The sequence below is a fragment of the Gigantopelta aegis genome, chromosome 9 (assembly GCF_016097555.1).
Source record: "Gigantopelta aegis isolate Gae_Host chromosome 9, Gae_host_genome, whole genome shotgun sequence".
Taxonomy (NCBI): domain Eukaryota; kingdom Metazoa; phylum Mollusca; class Gastropoda; order Neomphalida; family Peltospiridae; genus Gigantopelta; species Gigantopelta aegis.
Window position 1 is genome coordinate 53,041,970 of NC_054707.1, and position 25,638 is coordinate 53,067,607.

Below are 25,638 nucleotides of genomic sequence, written 5' to 3' on the forward strand. Positions count from 1 at the left end.
TTTGTTTATAAATTTATTGTTATACATTCACTGACAGTGCGTCGGTTTTGATAAAGATGTATTTGACAATATACGTTTTATGGAATACACTTTTTTGCATAATAAAGTTTTTAAACTCAAAAAAAATATTTTGTTCTGATTTACCACAACTGTATAAACATGCATGCTATTGGATGTAAAATATTTCATAATTCTAAGACTGTTTTCAGAGGAAACCCGCCACATTTTTTGTTTTCATTAGCAGCAAATTGTCTTGAACATGAAATTCCCACAAGACATGACAACACATAATACGGACTTTAATATACCAGTCAATATGGCAGGGACGAAGAAGAACCTAATGGATCCGCCAAGGTGTTTCGATCCTACAACTCAAGCAACTTGGGCGAGTACAGAGGAATATTGGGGTTTCTTCAGCTAAGCATCCTGGACGTTTTAGATTTCATTTTGTTGCACTTATGGTTTACTGTATTATACAACTGTGCCGAGTTCAGCCAGACCGAGCAGAAAAAGGTCCGCTAGACTGATTTATGCGCTTCACTATTTATAAACCAAATGGTCACGTCGGAAACCAATCAAATAGTTCCGGAACGTTTGCGAAAGGTTCACCGACTGAACTTGGGACATGTGTGCATGTATAGGTGTATAAAGACTGGACCGATCTCAGGGATAGAAAATATTCATTACACACTGATTTGTTTGCACCGAGTCACGCTGAACTCTTTCCCCTTAACTTGGAATCCGAGGTCACAGGAAGGACAGTATTTGGCGTCGGTCATATGGTTAAGGACCACACAAGAAATTAACGTAAGCACAAGACTATCAGTCCTTGCAAATAAAACACTTTGTAATAGATTTTATTTTATTTCGTGCTTATATCCAATTAAGGTTCAAGCACGCTATCCTGGGCACACACCTCAGCTTTCTGGGCTGTCTGTCCAGGACAGTGGGTTAGTGGTAATCTGTTAGTGGTTAATGAGAGAGAAGAGGGTGTAGTGGTCTTACACCTATCCACCGAGTCGTTAAAATTCGCTCTGGGTGGGAGCCGGTACAGGGCTGCGAACCCAGTACCTACTAGGCTTATGTCCGATGACTTAACCACGACACCACCGAGGCCGGTTACTAGATTTTAAATTGTTTCTCAACACCAGGTCGTTACGACTTTCAGTAAAATGATGTCGTGTGCCACATAGCTGCCTCAGTAGTAAGTACTAGATATTTCGCTTTTCACTGCTCATGCGAAAATATCTGTATTCACGTGTACTACTGTGCAAGCTTCTTGACGACTACATATGTAATATGAGTACTGCTGCAAGATGTACGCGCTATTCTGAGACTGAGGTTGAGGAACATATTTTTGGCGGGCTTCCAATTAGTCGGCGCAGCAGTCGCCATTGCTAAACAGACGTTCCGTTCTGGAGAGCAACAAAACCTGTCTGTGATAAAGTACAGGACCAAAACTCAAAAAGGTGCTTAAGATTAATCTGTGAATTCATAATTAATATTAAGGATTATTATATGTGTTTGTTTTCTTTAAAAGGAGTAACTTCTGTGTGTTTCTGTGGAAATTTGCTTGCAAATACGTAACTATATACTTTTTCAAAATTCAGTGATTTGGGTTTACAATTACGATTCCTATAATTTTGTTGACTTCTACAAGAAAAAAGAAGAAGAATTTAAATCAAGTTCGTATTTCATTGACCAATCACCATGGGTCAGGATGTAAGCAAGACAGCAGAGAATAAACAAAAGTATGTCAGTATCCCCGGAATGATCCGCCATTGGTCATGCGGGCATTTCATTCATCCAAGAGGAGGCTCGAAGAACCCTGACAACGACACCAAACTGGTAATCCATGACGCAATCCATAGTAACATGACGTTCCGCTTCGTCCAGTTCGAGGGTCCCTGGGGATACATAGAGCACGTCACCAGCGGCAAGGTCGTGCATCCTCGCGGCGGCAGCAGTGACCCAAAGAGTGGCACGGTTTTGGTTTTACACGAGGCCCGCCACGCCGGGGCGTTGTTTACCTTCCATTACGACTATCACCTTATACAGCACAAAGGCGGTAAATACATCCATCCTAAAGGCGGCAGCGTCAGCCCGCCCAACGACACTGAGCTCGTGCTACACGAGGACGTCCACGACGGCATGCGATGGGTGGTGGTCACCGTCAACAACGTCGAGACGCCACTCTACGTGCAGTGACGTTCTCTCGCTGATAATTTCTTAAATATCAGTGTTTTCATTTTGCTTTTTTTTTCTGTAGAATACACAATACTTGTCCCATAACATTGCTGATGTACTATGTAGAACCTGTTATAGAGTGTTTCTTTCAGAGAGTACCTAAGCCCTATTGCATTGTCATAGAAGACATTTTGACTAAGACTGTTAATGCAAAATGCTAATCTTGTATGTGCAATTAAAACAATATGTCTACATGGAATTGTTTAACGTGCAAAGATAGCCGTAAATTCCATTTGTCCGTAATCCCTAGCAATAACTTTCTATGCAAATTTATTGCGTAGATTCCATTTATGCATCTCCGTTTGCGTGTGCATATCTATGCATTATTGATTATTACGCATACGAGTTAGGGACAAATGGAATTTTCGCCATACAAAGTTGATGTTGATCCTAAGCCTAGCCCTAACAAAACAGGACCGGCCTCGGTGGGGCAGTGGTTAAGCCATCGGACTACATGCTGGTAGGTAGCCCGGTACCGGCTCCAACCCAGAGCGAGTTCTTAAGGGCTCAGTGGGTAGGTGTAAGGCCACTACACCACCTTCTCCCACTAACCACTAACCAACTAACAACCCACTGTCGTGGACAGACAGCCCAGATAGCTGAGGTGTGTGCCCATGACAGCGTGCTTGAACCTTAATTGGATATAAGCACGAAAATAAGTTGAAAAGAAAAGCTAAAATAGTATTATTCTAGTAACTATGACTACCCACGTTGTGCTATTGTTCATTAAATTAGTGTTAAATTAAGGCTTTTAGGCATCCGTGCATTTTCGGTAGTATATAATTGGCAATATAGCATAATGACATTGGCTGCTTTTGTCTGTTTGATCAAGTAATGCTAAAGATAGTAACTCATTCAATCTTTAATGTGAGCAGCCAGGTTTTTAATCCTCAGATAAAAACACCGTCTGGGGAGCTCGTGTCGCATTAGCTCTGTGTCGTCTGATTCTGTCAAAGAAAATGGACTGTATTTTTTTGCTTCATGTTGTGCTAATCAATAATATGAACATTCAGAAAATGTGCATATGCTCATCATTTGGAAATACATCGTTCAACCTAAGACTTACGTCATACATATCCAAGATACTGTATTGATTGTGTAACTTGTAAAGCATTGCGCCATCCATGTAGTTGTTGATTCATCTCAGTCATTGGTGCTAAATATATTGACGGAGTTGAAGTCGAAACAGAATTCTCAATATGGCTATGGTGGACATACAAAAGAACATCCTCGTTCACAACTAGTACAGACGAATAGTTTTCAACACAATACGCCGACATAGAGCCATTTGTAAAAACAAAAGTCATGGATATTTCTACGTGATTATTTATTTCAGAGAGTACTTTGATCCAAATGAACTGCCACAGCAGAAATTAAGACTAATAATGTTCATGTAAGACGCTAATCTTGCGTGTGCAATTAACACAATATGTATACGTGTAAATGTGTTTAAGTAGCATGACAAATATATACACAGTTGATGTTGAATCTAGTGTGGCTACCACATGTTACGACCTACCTCATTGTACTACTGTTGACTATGACTGGTCACGTAGTATTATTGGGCCTTTATGCACTTTCAGATATATATATATTATATTTGGCAAAGTAGCTTAATGACAACAACTGTTTTAAGTTTAAAATACCGTATTTCCTGTAATAAACGATCGTGTGTGTTCCTTCCAAACGGGTCATAGACCCGGAGTTTATTAGAGACTGGCGCTTATTTGAGGTATATTTGAGAGAGAGAGAGAGAGAGAGAGAGAGAGAGAGAGAGAGAGAGAGAGAGAGAGAGAGAGAGAGAGAGAGAGAGAGATTTTATATATTTCAAAACTTTTAAATTCAAACAAACAAAATTCAAACAGTAAACACAAAACTGAATAAATTAACTTAAAATGAAAGTCACAGTTGAGTTGTCATTCATAGACCAACACTTTTCACGTAAGAGTTTGTTTTGTTTATTGGCACCTAGAGTACATTGATTTATTAATCATCGGCTAATGGATGTCAAACATATCGTCATTTTTACATTAGTAGCAGGGATCTTTTATATGCATCATCCCACAGACAGGATAGCACATACCACGGCCTTTGATATATCAGTTGGGGATCACTGGCTGGAACCAGAAATAGCCCAACAAGCCCACCGATGTGAATCGATCGTAGACCGACCGCGCATCAGGCGTGCGCTTTTACCACTGGGATACGTCCCGCCTCTCTGTTCACGTAACGTCAAGGTCAACGCTGGATTCCATGTCTTCGTTATTATTTTCCCCATCAGACCTACGTTCAGCCAGCCGTTTTTTGCTAAACGTTTGCAAATAATTTCGACTGCTTCCCGAAATGGTCATTCGATTTAATGATGAGCGAGATTTCGCGACAAGCGGCTGGCTGACCCTAAGTCAGTTACAAGCTATCTTTATTCTTTCAAAAGACTTACAAACAAGGCGTTTATTTGAGACCCGGCGCATATTACAGAAAATACGGTGGTAACTCGCTTAATGTTTAATGAGCAGCCATGTTTTTAATATTTAAATACAAGCACCGTCTGGTTAGCTTACATTAAATTAGCTTTGTGACGTCAGATTCGGTCAGTGAACATGGTCTGTATTATTTTGATGCATGTTACAAACATTCCGAAAATGTGCATATGCTCATCATTTTGAAATACATGCTATTAAATGGTCATACATACCCGAGATACTGTATTCCGTTTGAAATACATCGTTCAACCAATGACGTATGACATACATACCCAAGACACTGTATTCCGTTTGACATACATCGTTCAACCGATGACGTATGTCATACACACCCAAGACACTGTATTAATTTTGTAATTTGTAAAGCAGTGTGACATCTGTGTTTGTGTTGATTCACTTCGATCACTGGTGTTACATAACGAATATCTCTCTATGTTTTTGGTGGAAATGCGGGACACAGGTGGTAGAGAAGAATGGACTTAAAGGGACATTCCTGAGTTTGCTGCAGTTTTTAAGATGTTATTAACTAACAGAGACTTTTTGACGACTGTAATTACATATCAAGTATATTTTTCTGCATAAAATATTAGTGGCTGTATATTAAACGTGTTTCTAATCGTTCTAATATTTGTACTAGGTTAAATTTAATTTTATTTCCTAAAAACTATTTTTTTCGTACGTATGAAATTATTTGAAGACAAACTCCAGTTGGGCTTCTTACAAATATTAAAACAACCAGAAACACATTGAATATACAGACACTGATATTCTAAACAAGAAAATATATTTAATATGTAAGTTTAATCGTAGAAATATATTATTAGTCGGAAACATCTTACAATGCAGGAAACTCAGGAATGTCCCTTTAACACAATTAGCTCGTTCACTGTATTTCATACTACTTGACTACTTGTTGCTTCTGTAATATAAAACATTATCACAGGAGTATAGTCTTGTTATGTCTGGCTATTTCGAGGTTAGTATCATAGAGTGATTGCTGATCTTACTGAAATTAAATGCAACCACCACCCCGCCAGTATTCGTTGACACATCTGACTTGAGCTAAATCTGTATCCAAAGCAGGTGAACATTTGTTGCGAAAAGTCATCCCAAATACCTCAAAAGAATTTACACCAATGGTATTGTGATTAGTCAAATAAAAGGTCATCTATACGAGGAATAAAACTGTCTTTGTTCAGAGTTACTAATTGGAAAGATAAGCAAAGTGATGGTAAGTTTATGTTTTACGTCAGATTGGCCATTTGCAACCGCAAGTACCCCAAAACAATAACTCTGAGGTTTACCGGGGTTAATGTTAAAGAAATGTATTGAACGAGTCTGGGGTTAATGTTAAAGAAATGTATTGAACGAGTTTGGACAGTTTTCCCAGACAAATGAGATCTAAAAATATCACTGAACAGGCACTGGCTTTAACAATCATACAGCAACTATTTTGCTCATATATTCTAGAAATAACATACATAATCATTATATTTGATGTACTATACGGATGCAGTTAAAGTTACTATGCGGGCCCGTAGGAACGATATCTGAAATGAGGACAGGAGCAAAAGGTCTAATGGTGGGGGAGGAAGTAAAAGTAAGATTTTAATCTGTATGAATATAGAGTAGGACCAATAAAACCCCTTACTTTTTTGTCTTGAAATGGAGGAGGGACTGTGTCATCTGGCCTTTCCCACCCCCACCCCCATTTTACTACGGACCTGCTATAGATAAGTATCTTCCCAATAGAGGACGATTATTTTTCACCTGTTGTACTCCTTTAAAAGGATCATGGCTCAAAGTTTATTGCTAGAAATATTAACTGTTGCATATCCGATATGACTTTGTGATGGAGTGATTGGAGAATGCGAAAACATTATCACATAACATAACATAACATAACATAACATAACATAACATAACAGAAAGCGCCTTTATATAATCTTTTGTATGCACTATCACAGAGAAAGGATAGCACATACCACAGCATTTGATATACCAGTCGTGCTGCACTGGCCGGAACGAGAACCCCCCCCCCCCCCCCCCCCCAATTTGCCCACCGACGGGGATCCTAAACCGACCGCGCATCAGGCGAGCGCTTTACCACTCGGCAACGTCCTGCCCAGCAACAGTAACACGTCTGCTGCTGCCACTTGCACGCGGTTTGTTTTCCCGCAATGTCGCCGCATTAAAATGTATGAGGAAACCGGCTGCGCGTATTTTTGTAAGTTTCCCGTTTCACCTGGAAATACTTATCTTTTTTTTTTCTTTTTTTCTCAGACTGAGGCTGAGGAATGCTGGTTTCTTGGCCAACTTCCCGTTGGTACAGCGCTGCACTCACACGACTGGTATGCAGACGTTCTTGTTTTAATACAAGCAAAGCCAGTTTGTTGGGCGTGTTTGTGATAAACCTCGGGACCAAACGTTTAGACAAAATACTTGTAAAAGTGCTAAGTTAAATATTTCTGAGTAAAGATACAAAACAGAGAGGGATATATGTGTTTGGTTTCTTTAAAAAAAAAAAGGAATAATTTTGTGTGTTGGTGTGGAAATTTGTTTCAAATTCAAGAAACTTATTTACTGTTCGGAAATTCAAGAATTTGGATTTCAAAGTAATTACGACTATTATAAAGTTGTTTTCTTCTTACAATTTGTATTTTAAAGTCAGGAGAACGTACTTCTTTAACCAAGAACTATGGGCCAAGATGCAAGTAAAACATCAGGAGACCATAAGTATGTTAGTATTCCTGGAATGATCCGCCACTGGTCAGGCGGAAAGTTCATTCATCCAATGGGAGGCTCGGAAAATCCGGACAACGACACCAAATTGGTAATTCACGAGGCGACCCACCCCAACATGAGGTTCCGCTTCGTCCAGTTCGAGGGTCCCTGGGGCTACATAGAGCACGTCGCCAGCGGCAAGGTCGTGCATCCTCAAGGCGGCAGCAGTGACCCAGGCAACGGCACGGCTTTGGTTTTACACGAGGCCCGCCACGCCGGGGCGCTGTTTGCCTTCGACTACGAAAACCACCTCATACAACACCGCAGCAGCAAATACTTCCACCCCGAGGGCGGCAACGTCAGCCCCCCCAACGACACTGAGCTCGTGCTACACGAGGATGTCCACGACGGCATGCGATGGGTTGTGGTCACCGTCGACAACGTCGAGACGCCACTCTACATGTGATGACATTCTGTCGCTAAAATATTTATTTTGTATCTGATCTCCGTTTACCCTTTCATCTTTCAGTGTTGTTTGTAGAACATAACGTGCATACATGTGCAATAACATCCGTTGTATGTAGAGCATCTCAGTGCGATTGTTATTTCTATGTCAAGCTGCAGTGACGGGAATATTTCATACTGCTCTCGTTACTAACTGAATGTTGCTGCCGGATTATAAATAGTGATCATAACGGTATAGTCTTGTTATTTCTGGTTAGTTGTCTAGCATATATAACTAGCTTAGATATGAGATATCAAGGTGTATTCGTCTGTCTGTCTGTCTGTCTCTCTCTCTGTCTGTCTGTCTGTCTGTCTGTCGGTCTCTCTCTCTCTGTCTGTCTGTCTGCCTGTCTGTCTGTCTCTCTCTCTCTCTCTCTCTCTCTCTCTCTCTCTCTCTCTCTCTCTCTCTCTCTCTCTCTCTCTCTCTCTCTCTCTCTATATATATATATATATATATATATATATATATACACACACATACATATACATATACACACATATATGTGCGTGTGCGTCTGTGTGTCTGTCTGCTATCTGTTTGTCTCCCTGTCTATCTACTTTCACACACAAACACGTATTGAAGTACTATAGTCCTGTTCAGTTGTTTAGATCGTAAGTTTTTTTTTGCAAATGTTGCTTAATTCCTATTCAATCTTTGTTTTCTTTACATTTGCATGAAAACAATTATTGATCATCTAAAATGCACGAAGTTGACTTATTTCCATTTTACAAAAATCACTATGTTTCAAATACAGGTTCGTTCTTTAGAATTGAATATTTTTTCCTCTTACGTTATTGGAGTATCGTAAAAATGGTAGAAGCTTAACATTATTTTTACTTTCTGGGCTTTGGAAAACTCCCTGGCAGTACACTGACACATCGGTGATTGTTAACCGCCAATGACAAATTATGGTTCGTGTGAGTCAATGACACGTATGATATGGTGTTACGGTAGAAACCGACTATTGCCACATACGCTACACGGTTTTATCATCAACAAGAAACTGCCATATATGCCTTTTTTCATAAACAAGGAAGTACACACTATAGCCTTTGATATACAGATAACGGCATGAGCGAATCCAGAATTTTTCTAGGGAGAGGGTGCAACTCGTTATTCGAAAGTGCACTAACACACATTATTAAAAATATGTATGACATATCCGTCCGTTAAACGCTCAATTTGCGGGGCGTACGATGTCCGGAGGAGGTGGGCGCACCTCTAGCACCCTTAATTGGATCCACACCTGAATTATGACGGTAATGCGCTTAAATCCTTCGAGGAGACTCGAGTACTTTAGGCAGCAGTATATCAAATATAACAGCTTTCAAACTGCAAAGTGTCCATAACGCCCCGGAATTGGTCACTGGCGAAGTCAGAGGCTAAATCCGGGATGGGCGTGCCTGAACCTCTGTGGATATGGGCACGTTAATAGAGTTTCCCATCCCATCCCATCCATAACTTGCCCCACTTGCCATTCGTTATGTTTGTGACTTTGTCATGAAGTGTTCTTTCATTCGCCTACTCAATTCCTAGTACGATAATTGTGTTTGAAACATTCGCGGGTGAATTGGTGAATGTCAAAAAGGTTTCAGAAAGTCTATTATATAGGTTCCACTGCGCCAAATCAATTCCTATTGCCGATAATGTTAACGCTTACTAATGAAACTGATATAAGCAGCTCATCAAGACATCCAGGCACCAGGCAGTACACCAATAAAAACTGTGTATTTATCTGCACGAAAATGGGCGTGGATTGTGTGTGTGTGTGTGTGTGTGTGTGTGTGTGTGTGTGTGTGTGTGTGTGTGTGTGTGTGACATGTCATTTAAGATATTTGGTGGATGTCTCTATTAGCAACTTTCATTTTTGTTGAAAAGCACAGCTCTATTGTTGGGAATACTCTGCACTAGTGTTAACTTGTAGTGCATACTGCATAACAACAATACACAAAATAAAAGTGTATTTATTTGTTGGATAAAATATTTGAACAAATAATCATTGTCACATATTACTATCAGTCGAGCCACAACTATATTTACTTCGTAAATATTTGCACCTTGAACTTTAACACGGAACTTTCTGCTTTGGTACAATACAACCTTAAATGTATATGTCTCACCTAAACTGCCCGTGTACGTCTGTCTTGAATCGCTGGCACAATGTCAATTGCCTTGCTAAAAGGCACTAGAAACTCGATAGCTCACAATGATTGTTTTCACAGACGTGGACGAGTTCAGGCAGACCAAGCAAAACAAAACACAACCGTTCGCTAGACTGGTGTATGCGCTTCACGTGAAAGCCACTGACCACATCGGACGTTAACGTCGCTCGCTGTCGCTGAACACGGGGGTGCTAGCAGTTCACTCATACCAAAAAACAGAGAAGAAAAAAAAAAAGAGAAAAGAATAAATAATAATAATAAAAATCCTATAGTAAGAATTGTTCGTGTTCGGTAGTAAATCAAATGTTTAGTTCAGCAACTTTTGGATACAACATGGCCTCAGTGGCGCAGTTGTCATATCATTCAGCTAATTCTGTTGGGAGATCACCAGGTGGCTGAAGTAATTGTCTCTCCCACCGAAAAACACACAAGTGTCTTTTGAAAGTTAATTGATGACTTTTTGTCTTTTGTCTTTTGTGTGTGTGTGTGTATGTGTGTGCGTGTGTGTGTGTGTGTGTGTGTGTGTGCGTGTGTGTGTGTGTGTGTGTGTGTGTGTGTGAGTGTGTGTGTGTAAACTAAACTCTTATTTTTAGACCAGGTTAACAGTCCTGACAATGAGTTCGTGTTCCTTTATGTCCGACAGGTCAGACAATTCACAACAGGTTACGACCGGCTACGACTGGAAATAGCAAGTAATCGTAGAAAACTTCTGCCACAAGTCCTGGGTGGCCTTGGATGGCCTTGGGTAGTTGCACGACCGAATTCGGTCGTGGGGGAGGTTTTCGGTCATGTTCAGAAACCTGGCTGTGACCAAACTGGTCGTAGCTAGTCATATGTAGGTTTTTAATAAAATCTCTAAAGTCTCTGGTCCACAAGAACGAAGTGTCATATAATAATACTGACCAGGCTCCACAGTTTGATTACAAAAGGCCGGGTGCACAGCCCTAGCAGTGACGTAGCGAGGGGGTGGGCACGGGGGCAATGGCCCCCCAATCAGACCATTTTCTCTCCTTTTTTTTTGTTTTCTTTCCTGTTTTAAATTTTATAAAATCATACATACAAACTGTGTGGGTCCCCGCATAAATATTATAATGCAGGTGCGGGTCCAGGGGAGGTTGATGTGGATACCATCCCCTTAAAATTTCGAAGTGCCTCGAAAACTTATATAGCAAACGAATACAGTGAATTTATTCGTGTAATATTTTCGTTAAATTTATTTATTATATATATTTATTTATTTTAAAAAAAAATTGGGGGGGGGGGGGAGTGGGGGTGAGAAAGTATTGTTATTACATAATGCTTGCTAGTATACTTTTGAATACTGTAGGTGCCTTTTTTAAACTTTGCAACCCAACCTGAATATTACAGGTGTTCTTTTTTAAACGCTGCACTCCCCTCCCTGGACAAAATCCTACATCTGCGATGTGTATAATGCCATATAGATTTTATATTTTGAACCACTCATTCTAGCCCATACATAATGCAATAAATTACACCGATAATGTCATACAACTACAGCGATAATGTAATTGTGAAGTTGCTATTTTCGTTTCTAAGTTTAGCACTTTTACAAGTTATTTTATTAACCGCTTCATCGTGTTGATCATATAATATGGCAGCGGGTTTCATCTCTATCCTTCTCCTTCTCTCTCTCTCTCTCTCTCTCTCTCTCTCTCTCTCTCTCTCTCTCTCTCTCTCTCTCTCTCTCTCTCAATCGAACGACGAAATAACCATATGATAAGCACCAAAATAATATAACGTGATATCGTTAAACAAATTTAAGTTAATAAAAACCATGATTATTCCTGCTAACTGGGGGCAGCCATTTTTTTTCGTTTTTGTGATGTCAGGTGGTATTGCTTGGGGCGAAGTGACGTCAGCTCCGTCCAACTCCTCTATGCACAGTGTAAACAAATTCTCTAATTTACGACAAGGCGCTTCGCTTTCATCAACCTGACTTGTTAATTAACATAAATGGCTTAATAGTATAATAAACTATTTAACTAAATATATTTCAATTTGTATCAATAGAACGAAATGGAGTTAAAGTATTTTTCTCTTTTAAAAAATTCAAAGAAAAAATGCATATTATTAGGCGTATTGATAGGGTACGTTGAAGCAAAAAACGACCACTCACGATACACAAGTGATAATTGTTTTTTTTTGGGACTGCGTAATTGGTCAGTTTTGTGATTTTAGATGGGAAAGTCTAGTTTTTCAAGGATTTTACAGAATTACTTACAGTAATAAAGCAGGACGACTGATAATGTCCATTACGATTTGAGGGGTGTCCGCGCGGTTATCACACAATACCGTGTGATCTTTTTAGTGTGTCTAGACAGTGTCTATGGACCGTCTAAATATACACCTGCCGAGGTCTGAGAGGGTAATAACACCTGAGGATGCATGCATGCCTACATACATAGATACAATACAGTACAGTACAATACAATACATTACAGTACAATACAATACAATACAGTACAGTACAGTACAGTACAGTACAGTACAGTACAGTACAGTACAGTACAGTACAGTACAGTACAGTACAGTACAGTACAATACAATACAATACAATACAATACATACATACATTGAGAAAACTAAGTTTGTTTTGTTTAACGACACCACTAGAGCACATTGATTTATTGATCATCGGCTATTGAATGTCAAACATTTGGTAATTTTGACATAATATGGTCTTAAAGAGCAAACACACTACATTTTTCCATTAGTAGCAAGGGATCTTTTAAATGCACCATCTCACAGTCAGGATAGCACATACCACGGCCTTTGATATACCAGTCGTGGTGCACTGGCTTGAACGAGAAATAGCTCAATGGGCCCACCGACGGGGGTCGATCTTAGACCGATCGCGCATCAAGCGAGCGCTTTATAACTGGGCTAGGATCCCGCCTTTGAGAAAAAGAAAGGCAACACTTGGCATTAAACTAAACCAGGACAGTTATAACATGAAGCCATAAAGTGTATGTTCTGCTCAGTTGTGTCAAACTGGATATCCCACCTTCCTCACTTGATGGTGGCTGGTAACTCAGTATAAAAAAACTACAAGTAAACATAGCCTCCGCTTCCCATAGTATTAAAGGTACTTCGACCTCAAATTAATTTGAGCAATATTTATGTAAAATAACTACAGTTCCACTCTTGAAATATTATTGAATGCACATCCGCATGTTCAGTCTGACGTGTACAGAAGCTGTAGTAGGTTTTTGGCACCTGTATAAATTTCATGTAGAGTGACAGTCCTACAAATGAAGTTGATCAGTTCACATCTGTAGACAAAGCACGTGGCAGCGAGTCATGGCTGCAAACCTTTACGACTCTAACATACCTTTGTTTGGAATCAATTTTGTGCAGATACCGTGTGTTGAATAAGCTAATGGCAGATTAATAATAGCTACATATGTTACAACTTCCATAACACAATTTAAATATTTGTGTATTGCTTCAGTGAATTACTGGTGAATACATTAAAAGGACTATCCATTGTAACATATTCCAGGGCCGTAGCTAGGATTTTTTTTTTAGGGGTGGGGTGGGGGGGTGGGGGGGGGGGGGGAGGGGGAGGCAACTGAGTAGTTAATAGTCTAAAACTCCTTAAACGGTTAAGAAAAGAATTTTCTTTAAGTTTCTACGCCCTGGATTTCTTAATTCAAAAAAACAACAACAAAAAAACCCAACGTTTTAACAACTGAAGTTATATCTTGAATACAGTTATTATTCTTAATATCACTGTCTGTATATCGAATGAGTTTCAGGTCGTTCTAATTTTTGTAATAGTTCAATTTTCATTTTACTTCCTAATTTAATTTGTTTCTGTTTTTTTTGTACGTACGAAATGATTAGAGGTAAAATATGATTCGGGCTACCTACAGACATTAGTAAAACAAGAAACATATTGCATATACAGTTACTGACATTTTAAGCAATAACATCATATATTGACATACTTTATTATATGTAACTTTATTTCTAAAAAATACTCTGTTGAAAACATGTTATAATGGTAGCAGTCTCTTTAATGCAGATTATTGTGTTGTAGATAACTTTGGTTTTAAGGAGAAATACCTTTAAGAGGCAGAGCATGTAGACTAAGAAAGCTAGTCCAATTGACCAACTGATTCAGAGCTCGAGTAGGACAGTGTCATCCTGACTTATTTCATTATAGATGTATTAAGTATTTATTGGATAAGTTTCATTACATGTCCCCCTTGTATCCCAAACAGATAGAATGCAAATACCAATAACATAGCAAGTGTATATGCATTTTTTTTTAATTATCAGTTGTATAAAAATTAAAATAAATTGTGAATTTTAGCAACTATTATGGCTTATAATCTGAAATATCTTAATTTATCATCCCATACTGTTCTAGTGTATAAAAGTGAAATCTTTGACCCCCAAACATATATTTAGATATTCAAATGGAAATACATGGTGAAAAGGTTAACACATTTTGCCCGAATATCTCTATGATTTTTACCCGAATTTGAAGTTTTGCACCAGCACTAGGAGGCAGTTGCCCCCCCGCCCCCCCCCCCCCCCCTGCTCCCTGTCTCGTACGCTTATGACGCGCTACTTTATTCAGAAGGGTTTGAAGATATGAAAAACACCTTCAAACCTTTGTGCCCGTTAATTGTTCACGGATCTTTATTACATTGCTTCTTCTATTATCTTTGCTGAAAAACACATATCGTTATCCTGCATGGTTGGCTGGAATGGATAACCTTGGGACGGGTGGGATGGGGGGGGGGGGGATGCTGTATACTAATAAAAAATAGATTAAGATAGATTATAGATAATATGTGTAGTATTGGCACGAACAGTCAATGTCGCATGCTATTACCAATCAGAGCTTCGTAAATGTTTTAACCTCGAACTTTGACACGGAACTGTTTTATCGGTGCAGCACGACCAGGTCGATACCAGACTTATCACTGTTTTTTTTTTTTGGGGTTTTTTTTTGGGGGGGGGGGGGGGCGCTTCTTCTAGCCGCCGTTTTCCTCGCCTCGTCAACTCCTAAAGCGCCAATTAGTTTCCAGCTAGTTTACAAATGGTTTGACAACCACTGAGATCGATAGCTTTCCTTAATTCCATTCACTTTCGTGACGATTGTGCAGTTAAGGTTCAAGCACGCCGTCATGAGCGCAGATCATCTCTGTTGTAATTATTAGTAAGCCTGTCAGAAGGCAGGTCTAGAGTCGTGTTATCGGCATGCAATTTACATATTAATGCAATTTGCATACTTATGTTATAAAAGTATGCATATTTATGTGCCGAAATACTAGTATGTGATTTATGTCATGGGCATTGTACTAGAACTCACACACACACGCATACACACACACACACACACACACACACACACACACACACACACACACACACACAGACACACACACACACATACACACACATTCACACACACACACACTCACATATTCACACAGACACACACATTCATACAGACGCACACACTCACACACACACACACTACCACACACACACACACACACACACACATACACACACTCGCACAGACACAAACACAGACACTCTCACACACACACACGCGCGCACACACTCTCTCACATACACACACACTCACGCACACGCGCACGCACACACTCTCACACACACACACGCACACATACACGCATACTCTCACATACACACACGCACACACACTCTCCCTCTCTCTCTCTCTCTCTCTCTCTCTCTCTCTCTCACACACTCTCTCTCACTCTGTCTCTCTCTCACACACACACACACACAAACACACACACACGCACACACACTCGCACTCACAATTAATACCAAGTGCACACATTTAACTCTCTTCACTATTTCACTTGTATCCGACAGGTCTGGGTTAGACCTCAACAGCAGTTTACGGAGTTACAGGAACAGCAACATACAGATCAATCTACCCGAGGCAAGTGATATCTTAAAATACCACATATCAACCGCTTAAGTCACAGTGAGTGGTGTATAGTCAACAACAAAGGAAACGCGGATATTAACTTTATTTCCTTTAATTTAATTTACATTATTCCATTTGAAACCTATTACCTTTTGTGTCTGTCAAAATTATCAATGTATAATTTTGACAGTTTATTTATCGAATTAATATGAAAATATTGGCGATTCTTTTGCTGTACAGTATATTACTTAATCTGTATTTGTGACAAGGTTTCAACAGGGGTGGGGGTATCTCTCATTGTTCAACGAAAGGGGGCACTGTGATTAGTAGGGAACATTGTATTACATGACTGCCATCATTACTCGGGGCTTGTTTATCACGCCAGCTGGACAAAACACGTAGTTTGAGGGGGGGGGGGGGGGGGGGGGGGGGGAGAGTGGGGCAATAAATATAACTAATGAACATATTCACGAAGTTCAGCTTACAGCTACGGTCTTTTAAATAATATTACACATATGGAATCATAATATAATGTTGTTTGTTTTGGTTAACTAGAACACATAGATTTAAAATAACAATAAAGGTTTGATTTCTCTTTAACGACGAGAGCGCATTGATTTATTAATCATTGGCTATTGGATGTCAAACATTTGGTAATTATGACATATAGTCTTAGAGGTTCTAATAGACAAAATTAATTCCTATTGCCGATAATGTTAACGTTTACTAATAAAACGGATATAAGCAGCGTATCAACACACCCAAGAATTTCAGCAATAAAACGTGTGGCACCTCAAATCTAATCTACCTGCAAGAAAATGGGGGGGGGGGGGGGGGGGGGGGAAGGGGTTACATACCTTTTAAGAGATTTAATTAATGTTTTTAATAGAAACCGTCACGTTTGCTGAAAATTGCAGTTCCATTTTTGGGGATACTCCGGAAAAGTTTCAACCTCTGATATATACTGTATAACAAATAAAAGTGTATTTATTTATTGTCAATGGATAATAGTATTTGCACAAATAATCAATGTCACATATTACTACCAATCACACCCACAGCTGCTTTTACTCCGTAAATATTTGACGGTGCACCTCGAACTTTGATACGGAACTCTTTTCTTTGGAACTATGCAACCTAGAAAGGAAACCAGCTATATATATATATATATTTTTTTTTATATGCACCATCTCACAGACAGAATAGCACATACCACGGCCTTTTGATATACCAGTCGTGGTGCACTGGGTTTTTCCTTTACCACAGTTTGACACCCAATAGCCGATGTATTTTTCGTGCTGGGGTGTCGTTAAACATTCATTCATTCATTCATTTTTGTGTGCACTGGTTGGAACGGGAAATAGCCCAATGGGCCCACCGACGGGGATCGATCCCAAACTGACCGCGCATCAAGAGAGCGCTGTGCCACTGGGCTACATCCCGAGCCCGGAATCATATAACTGATAATGGTTTATGAAACTGTTGAAAGTGAAACTCAATATATTATATATCAGTGTGTTTCACCAATGACGAGGCAACCACTCTCAGGCTATTTTTCAAGTTCTAGGGGCGGTACGTTGAACGCATAGGTAGGGACATTCAGGCATGAAAAATCAAAACTCTTAAGGGAAATTCTGGTAATTGCAGACGCTCCTGGCTTCCACTGTATTGTTCACTTGTAAGAGTTTAAATTTTTTTTACGTATGATGTACGAACATGGAATGTTGAGGCAGTATGGTCGTGATCGTCCGATGATGCTGATGTTCACAATTACCCGAATCTCTCCAATTACGGGGCGGGATTTAGCCCAGTCGGTCGAGTCCTCGCCTGAAGTGCTTGCGTCGCAGGATCGAACCACCTCAGAAATTATTTAACATTGATATCATATTAATTCAAGACTACGTATACTCTAAACAATAGAGGGGAGGGGCGGTAAAAAAAAAACCCAACCCGACAGGCACTAATAGACTTATCACACGTATAGAATTCCCCAACAAGAGATCGCGTGAGATTTCGCAATTTTTGAACAAATTTAACTGTCTTGATTGAGGGGTCGTCTCATATCTCCAAAACATATTTATATCCATAGAGGTATAGTACAACGCCTTTCCAGGGGTCGGTGAGCGGAGCATTTGCCTTGAAATTTTGACAGTGGCGAGCTGTTGGCATACGCGTTACATGTAAGGGGGTGTTACTAATTACGTAACGCTCTAGGGGTAGAGGAAGAGGGTACTGTGTTCGATTTACGTAACATTTTTCAAGACTATATGAAGAGTTCAGATGCAAAAACAGACAAATCCATTTTGATCATTTTCTGTAAAAGAGGTTTTTTTGGTGTGCTTTCTAGGTTAAGCATATCAATTTAGTATAGGGTGATTCTGAATTGTTATAAGTGAAGTAAACCAAGGACAGAATTTCAAAAATATTAATTTATTAATAAAGTAGAAAAATGTAGTTTTTGATTCCGTTTTACGGCAAAAACAGACAAATCCATACATTTTTTTTCTTCAAAAATGGTCGAAACATTATATGTTTCAAAGTACACAAATATGTTAAAAATGGCAAATATTATGACTGTTATTCAATATTCAACATAAATCAGTATTAATCTAACAAAACAAAAGGTCCTTGAAGAAACAAACATTCATATGACTAGAAATCTAATCAGATTGATATTAACTACAAAGGAATAATCACCGCCATGAAAGAGAGTCAAGGTTCTTAAGGTTTATACAGTTTGTGACTAGTATCGCCACACAAAGTTCAAGTAGGATATAATGTAGCACTGGCTTGAAACCAACCAATGACAGTTCAGTCCTCATCACTGCTTTCCTCGAGGTCCTGTCTGCCAATGTCACGCTGGCCGACATCGGCGAAGATATTCTCATAAAAGATCCGGACAGTGTCAGCTGCACCAATCTCATCAATAAGTTTGAGGACATCAACTTCTTGGCAGGCTTCACACAGTTGACCATGGGAGTGATGGCTGGCTTGAAGTTCTCCCATTTTCTACCCTTCTTGAGAATAACGTGTTCACAAAAGTCACCACCATAGACTTGCTTGAAACCAACTTGATCCGAATTGATGCGTAGGACCTTGGCGTCGCTGATCTTGAAGGACCTCTGGGACTTGCAATGCGCTGCTGCAGCTGTCTTGAAATCGCGACATTGCCAATCTGTACAATACTCATGTACTTTGCCGTGTTTGTTTAGAATAGCAACATACTCATCAGGTAGGAGAATAGTATTATTTTTTCCTAATGTCTTGCTCGATCCTCCCGAATACCCTATCTGCTGGAAGAAAACTGTGGCCTCGGACAGGGAATGTGTATTCGATGCTCAGCTGTGGAAAGTTCTGTTTTCGCATAGCACACAGCATCGACAAAACATTGATGTTTTTATTTTGGCCATAGCAGGAGTCTGAAAACAAGCGCAAGTGTTGATTCCTTTTCAGTTGGTCCCCCACAACAGAAATGAAAAAATGGTTTAAGGCTGAAGCCACCATATTGCTATCCTTGCGGTTCTGGCTTTCTAACCATATGTATAGGTGAATGTCATCTTTTCCCTGTGGAAGACCTCGGCCGCGGTGGTGAACTACACCAAAAACATAGAGGTAGAGCTGCCGAGAATAGAAGGTTTGTCCTATGGGAGACTTCGGAAGAACAAGATTCTCCATGATATCAAAACAAACGGTGAATGAATCCTCGACATTATTTAAACTGTCATAGAATCTCCTTGCCATACGCCTGTGAAGAATGAACATGGCCGAACAATTCCGTTTATTATCATCTGTGATGAATGGGTTCTTCAGCTGTAGCCTGAACTTCAGGCATGTGCTGCATATATCCACAGCAGGATGACCAAAGGCCAAGTTGAAATCGTAGACAAAAAACACTGTAGTATAGTGAATACGATATCTGTAAATTATTCTGATCCTGAAACATTTGGTGCATCTTTTTGACGTTCAGGTCGGCTGGTAAGTATTTCCGGCCAGGGGCGCCACGCCGAGCATAATGGCTAGCTCGACAAGTGAACGTTGTGATGTGGTCACGAATGGCATGCTTTCTGGCAAGGTTCCTCTCCACATTTCGCACACCTCCACGATGTTCTGGTCTCGCAACTCCATTCTCTGACCAATATTTGGCAATATTCGCTAACCGATCTTTCTTGACACCTGAAACAATAAAATGGAAATGAAAATAAGAAAATTATTAAAATAACGATACTGGAGCACATAACAATAAGCAGTTATCATTCGGCATGCAATCTGGGGAAGATCCACGATTTTATGAAGGTGGGTCCCACCTGAAGGCTCAAAGTACGTGACTATGTCATTAGATACGACCTGAGCCACTCCCAAAGCCCATATAGTAAGGTTAAAATGTGTGGGAAGGGGGGGGGGGGGTGTGTCAGAATAAATGGGTATAGCCTGGTCTTGGGTAGGGGTGAATATTTGCTAAGTGGAGCTAATTTAGCAGTCATGTAACCATACAGGGGCGTGCGCAGGAAATTTTGCAGGGGGGGGGAGGAGGGTCGAGGTGTCTGGCGAAGCCCCTTCTAGGGCTATTCTGAGGTGTTTTCTGCTGGCTAGCCGAGCTGCTTTCTGACAAAAAAAAATTCGCCTTGAGCAGGGGGGGGGGGGGGGTTCGACCCCTAAAACCCTCCCCCTGCGCACGCGCCTGCCATACCAGGAAATATGGCCGTTGGAGCAAACAATTACATAGCCTTGGTCAGTTGGTGTGGCTAGCCATTCTCTGGTTCGGGGGCTAATATTAATTATCTCGCCTGCATGTAAAATACTTGAATTCCATTGATCATTTAGCCTTTGACAAAACCATTATACACTGGAAGGCAAAGCCAGATTCTCTTATTGAATTGTATTCCCCGCCGAGATATAAATGACGTCATTTTCTAAGGTTTGACGTCATTTTTGTTTTAGGTTTATGGAAGGAAAACATTCAGTTTTAGGGAGACGCCGTACTCTTAGAAAAGTGTAAACCTTTAATCGCGGAAATTTGTAAATACATCATAATAATATATAGTTAAATGTCGGCCAGATAAATCCGTTGAAGAAGTATCTCTCGGGGTAAATGGATTTTTATGCACCGTACCCTCTGTGTGCTCTTTTACCCCCAGTCGAAGCACACAGAGGGCACATAAAAATCCATTTGCCCCTGTGATGTTTCTACAACTTATAATACTTTTTTTATTTGCATGGCATTTTGATACTAATGAAAACTAGATCATTTATGGCCTAGGGTCTAGAACTTTATTACACTGGGTACTATACTCACCGAAAATGCTCATGAATGAGGCCTTGCACACTGGTATCTTCTCTTTGTTTGCAGTCAAAGTGAAGTACTTCACTGAAATTTCTCTATTCCTCTTAATTTTAGAAGAATCGTCTATCCTTGGTCGCCTCCGCACACATTTACCGATATCCATGTAAGAAAGCAGGGTGGCATCCTGAGTAACCTTGTTTTCAGTAGAATATAACCGATCATGTGCGTAGGTTAAATCATCATTGGACAGGGAAGTCGCCAAGCACACATTACGTACATTATGTACACACGAAATGCTAGCAGGTTTTTCAGCACCACTATGTCGCGCGTTTTTTTGCAAGGGAGCGTCCAGAATTGCCTGAATTGTTCTCCCGTTTACGCCCAATTGGTGATAATACCACTGTCTCGTCAATGTCATCAAAGTTCTCCATTATTAAAGGACATTTTCGATAAAATACGTAGAAACTTTAGTGAGTAATGAGAGGGATCCTGGGCGCTGCCATGTTGAATCACGTGACTAATTACGGCGTATAGATTGGATAAATGGAGTTGTCGGTATTTGCGAAAAATGATACCCGTCACTTGTCGGTTTCTGAAACGAATCATGGAATTGTTGTGGGTTTTATGAAGTAGGTGTCGGCTTTTGCAAAGAAACAGATATGCTGTCAGTAAATACGGCACCAGTACTATGTAATGGTCGCCATGGTTTATTTTCGACCAAAATGGCGTTTGTCGGTTTTTGCGCCTGAACTCTTCATATGTTATTTTTATTCATTACTTAGACCTAAAAAGGTGTTTTTTTGGAAATGCGCGGTCAGTCTAGGATCGATCCCCATCGGCGGGTATACAAAAAGACCATGGTATGTGATATCCTGTCTGTGGGATGGTACATATAAACAATCCCTTGCTAAACAAAAAATGTAGCGGGTTTCCAAAGCGCGTGTGCAGGGATTTCAGCGGGGTTTGGGGTTATAGACTGTGTTGAGCGAAGTTTATATGGGGCCATGCTTCCCCCAAAAAATACATTTCAATTTTTTTTAAGCTTGGGAAAGTAAGGGTTTCAACCTCCAATACCCTCCCCCTGCACATGCACCCGATTCCTCTCTAAGATTATATGTCAAAATTACCAAATGTTAGACATCCAACAGCAGATGGAAGGAAGGATAGGATATGTTTTATTTAACGACGCACGCAACACATTTTATTTACGGTTGTATGGGGTCGGATGATTATTAAATCAATATGCTTTATCTTTGATGTCGTTAACACCCCCCCCCCCCCCCCCCCCCCCCCCCCACACACACACACTTTACCCTTTCCAAACAAAATAATATTTATTTGAATTTGTCGATTTTAACACGTAAAATTAAGAAGTGAAAACGTTCATTGTCTACTTTAGTATATTTTATTTTTAAAATATATACATGATTAATGTGTTACTAGTATACAAACTAAACTTTGAAAGTTCTACTAACACTTTATAAAATATCAATTCTGAAATAGGAAGGTACGGCTGTCGATAATACGTTGTCAAGATCAAACCGGTTTTAACTACAGCGCAAGATTTCTCTTTTAATTTTTTGAGACGAACCCTACAATTTGAAATCGGTAAACGCACGTGTTAACTGAAACTGACAACAGGCTGTCATTTGTGCTTTGCCGAGCTATGGTGGCACAGGCGACGAATAAAGCGTATACGTTTGACGATATCCGTTCATAGTGAACACACACAACTTTTTTAAAAGTGCATTTGAGCTTGTATGTCACATTTGTACATGATGTTATAATATGGTAACCAGATAATGTAACTTTAACTGTTTCGACACAATTCATATTCAACAAAGAAAGCGCTCGAATTAATAACGACATTTATTATTTTGTTTGCAGGTTGAAGAAAACGTTTCACAACGTACATCAGTTACCATGATCCTACTTGGAAAATCAGGTCACGGAAAGAGTGCTTCCGGTAACAGTATTCTGGGTAATAACCTTTTCGAATGCGGTTCCTCGGAGAACCCTACGACCATGACCGTTCAACAGGAAGTGGTCGAACTAAACCACAGACGGGTCACGGTTATAGACACACCCGACCCCAGTCGACTTTCCAGCAAGGACGTCCACGAGTTGATCAAACTAAACAGTGTGATGATGCTGGTTATAAGATGCGGTACAAGAATGACCAAAGACGAATGGGCAGCCGTCAGAAGACTGAGGACAATTTTCGGACACGATGCCTTCAGGGAGCGTGGGATAATTCTGCTGACCCATTGTGACCTGTTTCCGTTAGCTAGAATCCAAAAAGACACGACTTTTCTGGATCCCAAACTATTGGAGGAATTCGATAACAGGGTTGTGTTCTTGACTAACAAAGAGGAAAACCACTTGGTTCAGGTCACGCAGATTGATGACGTCATGATTCTTGTCGATGACGTATTAGCGAAAGAATCTCACTTACATAACAAGAAGCAGAAAACGTTTCTTTGCTGCTGGAGTAGGAATCGATCTTATGCCCTGTCTAGCTAGGCTTGCCAGTGAACGATATAGGCATATTGGCAGATGGGAGTCTCAATCTGCAAATGTGGCCTTGAGTTGAGACAGCCCCTTCCCCCTGGATCCGCGGCTGATCGTCGACAGAAGTGACCCAGTTGTTCATATTGATCTCCACCTCTAATGAAGATGGCGGCTTTGCCCCTCCCGGCATGAAGCGGTCGGCCAATTTTCGTGATGCTTCGATCGCCTGATAGCAATCACGGCTAGCGCCGGCATAGGCATAAAGCAAGCATTAAAGACGAATTACACACAAATATAACCCTGTGTTAAATAGACACGTAAGCGTGATGGCGAAACCTTGTCTTTAAGATAACCGACTGCCTTAGCAAAATTCAGTTTATATGATGATTGGGGAAGGGTGATGGCCAAATGGGCTTTAAGACGAATGGTTACTATTTAATGGATGTGGTCGCGTGTGCAGGTTTGTCAAAAGACAGACCGTGACTACTTAACGGAGGTGGTCGCTGTAACAGGCTTGGCTTATTGCCTACCAGATTCTCAATATGGATACGAAAGTGTCCTTATTCTTGACATTATTTAACAAATACTAGTAAATGTAGGTTTTAAAACTACAGTCGAACCTAATTGCAGGAACCTGCCCATAAAGAGCATTGGTGACTACAGTTCACCTCCACAGTGAAACCACCTCCTTAGAAGTAACACTGACAATAAACATCGAAATGCAACCTCATTGCAAATAATGACATACTTTGAACTTTATGTTTGCACTGAAAATAAAGAGGACCATTTTAAATCATTTCCCAATTTCATTTTTATGTTTATATCCAGTTAGTCCTAAAAGTAAAAAGTAAAGTTTGTTTTATTTAACGACGCCACTAGAGCACATTAATTTTTTTTATCTTATCATCGGCTAATGGACGTCAAACACATGGTCATTCTGACACTGTTTTTTTTAGAGGAAACCTGCTGTCGCCACATAGGCTACTCGTTTACGACAGGCAGCAAGGGATCTTTTATTTGCGCTTCCCACAGGCAGGATAGCACTAACCATGGCCTTTGTTGAACCAGTTATGGATCACTGGTCGGTGCAAGTGGTTTACACCTACCCATTGAGCCTTGCGGAGCACTCACTCAGGGTTTGGAGTCGGTATCTGGATTAAAAATCCCATGCCTCGACTGGGATCCGAACCCAGTACCTACCAGCCTGTAGACCGATGCCTAACCACGACGCCACCGAGGCCGGTCCAGTTAGTCCTAGATCTCTACTCTGGGCATATACCAATCATCAGGGTTGTCGGTTCAGGACAGGGCTAAGTAAAAGTAAAAATTTGGAGCACATTAATCATCGGCTATTGATGTCAAACATTTAGTAATTTTGTCATAGTCTTAGAGAGGAAGCCAGCTACATCTTTACATTAGTAGCAAGGTATAGTTTATATGCACCATCCCACAGACAGGATAGCACATACCACGGCCTTTGATATACCAGTAGTAGTGCACTGGCTGGAACGAGAAATAGCTCAATGGGCCACCGACGGGGGTCGATCCTAGACCGCTTTACCACTGGGCTACGTCCCGTCCCAGAAAACGAGTAATGTAGAAATGTATAGATTTTATAAGGAAGGAAGGAAGGAAATGGTTTATTTAACGACGCACTCAACACATTTTATTTACAGTTATATGGCGTCGGACATATGGTTAAGGACCACAGATATTGAGGGAGGAAACCCGCTGTCGCCACTTCATAGGCTGCTCTTTTCGATTAGCAGCAAGGGATCTTT

At 40.3% G+C, this 25,638-nt stretch overlaps 4 protein-coding genes across 5 annotated transcripts; 3 read left to right on the top strand and 1 right to left on the bottom strand.

The window, feature by feature from the left end:
- Positions 1-1,348: 1,348 nt before the first annotated feature.
- LOC121380599 (lectin-like) lies at positions 1,349-7,151 on the top strand. 2 transcript variants are annotated; one of them, XM_041509488.1, is made up of 2 exons: positions 1,349-2,068; positions 7,014-7,151. In XM_041509488.1, the coding sequence occupies exons 1-2, from the start codon at positions 1,711-1,713 to the stop codon at positions 7,016-7,018; spliced, it is 363 nt and encodes a 120-aa protein (XP_041365422.1). In that variant the 5' UTR covers positions 1,349-1,710; the 3' UTR covers positions 7,019-7,151. The 2 variants fall into 2 exon arrangements, with proteins under 2 accessions (XP_041365422.1, XP_041365421.1); XM_041509487.1 differs by lacking the exon at positions 7,014-7,151 and having other exon boundaries at positions 1,352-2,441.
- Positions 7,143-8,149, top strand: LOC121380600 (lectin-like). Its single transcript, XM_041509489.1, has one exon. It carries the CDS (start codon positions 7,429-7,431, stop codon positions 7,918-7,920), a length of 492 nt encoding a protein of 163 aa, XP_041365423.1. The 5' UTR covers positions 7,143-7,428; the 3' UTR covers positions 7,921-8,149.
- On the top strand, positions 8,021-24,769 carry LOC121380598 (GTPase IMAP family member 8-like). The gene is made up of 3 exons (XM_041509486.1): positions 8,021-8,151; positions 16,008-16,077; positions 23,234-24,769. The coding sequence occupies exon 3, from the start codon at positions 23,270-23,272 to the stop codon at positions 23,867-23,869; it is 600 nt and encodes a 199-aa protein (XP_041365420.1). The 5' UTR covers positions 8,021-8,151; positions 16,008-16,077; positions 23,234-23,269; the 3' UTR covers positions 23,870-24,769.
- On the bottom strand, positions 18,759-22,098 carry LOC121381642. The gene is made up of 3 exons (XM_041510978.1): positions 21,359-22,098; positions 19,958-20,238; positions 18,759-19,217 (listed from the first exon to the last, which is right to left on the bottom strand). The coding sequence occupies exons 1-3, from the start codon at positions 21,762-21,764 to the stop codon at positions 18,759-18,761; spliced, it is 1,146 nt and encodes a 381-aa protein (XP_041366912.1). The 5' UTR covers positions 21,765-22,098.
- Positions 24,770-25,638: the final 869 nt, after the last annotated feature.

What these genes read in the sequence shown, in the direction of transcription:
- LOC121380598 (XM_041509486.1), top strand. Translation starts at nt 23,270, where the DNA reads ATGATCCTACTTGGAAAATCAGGTCACGGAAAGAGTGCTTCCGGTAAC.
- LOC121381642 (XM_041510978.1), bottom strand. Translation starts at nt 21,764, where the DNA reads ATGACATTGACGAGACAGTGGTATTATCACCAATTGGGCGTAAACGGG. An exon ending in CTCATTCATGAGCATTTTCG is followed by an intron (nt 20,239 to 21,358) that starts GTGAGTATAGTA and finishes TTATTGTTTCAG; the next exon opens with GTGTCAAGAAAGATCGGTTA. An exon ending in CGTATTCACTATACTACAGT is followed by an intron (nt 19,218 to 19,957) that starts GTTTTTTGTCTA and finishes CGCGATTTCAAG; the next exon opens with ACAGCTGCAGCAGCGCATTG.
- LOC121380600 (XM_041509489.1), top strand. Translation starts at nt 7,429, where the DNA reads ATGGGCCAAGATGCAAGTAAAACATCAGGAGACCATAAGTATGTTAGT.
- LOC121380599 (XM_041509487.1), top strand. Translation starts at nt 1,711, where the DNA reads ATGGGTCAGGATGTAAGCAAGACAGCAGAGAATAAACAAAAGTATGTC.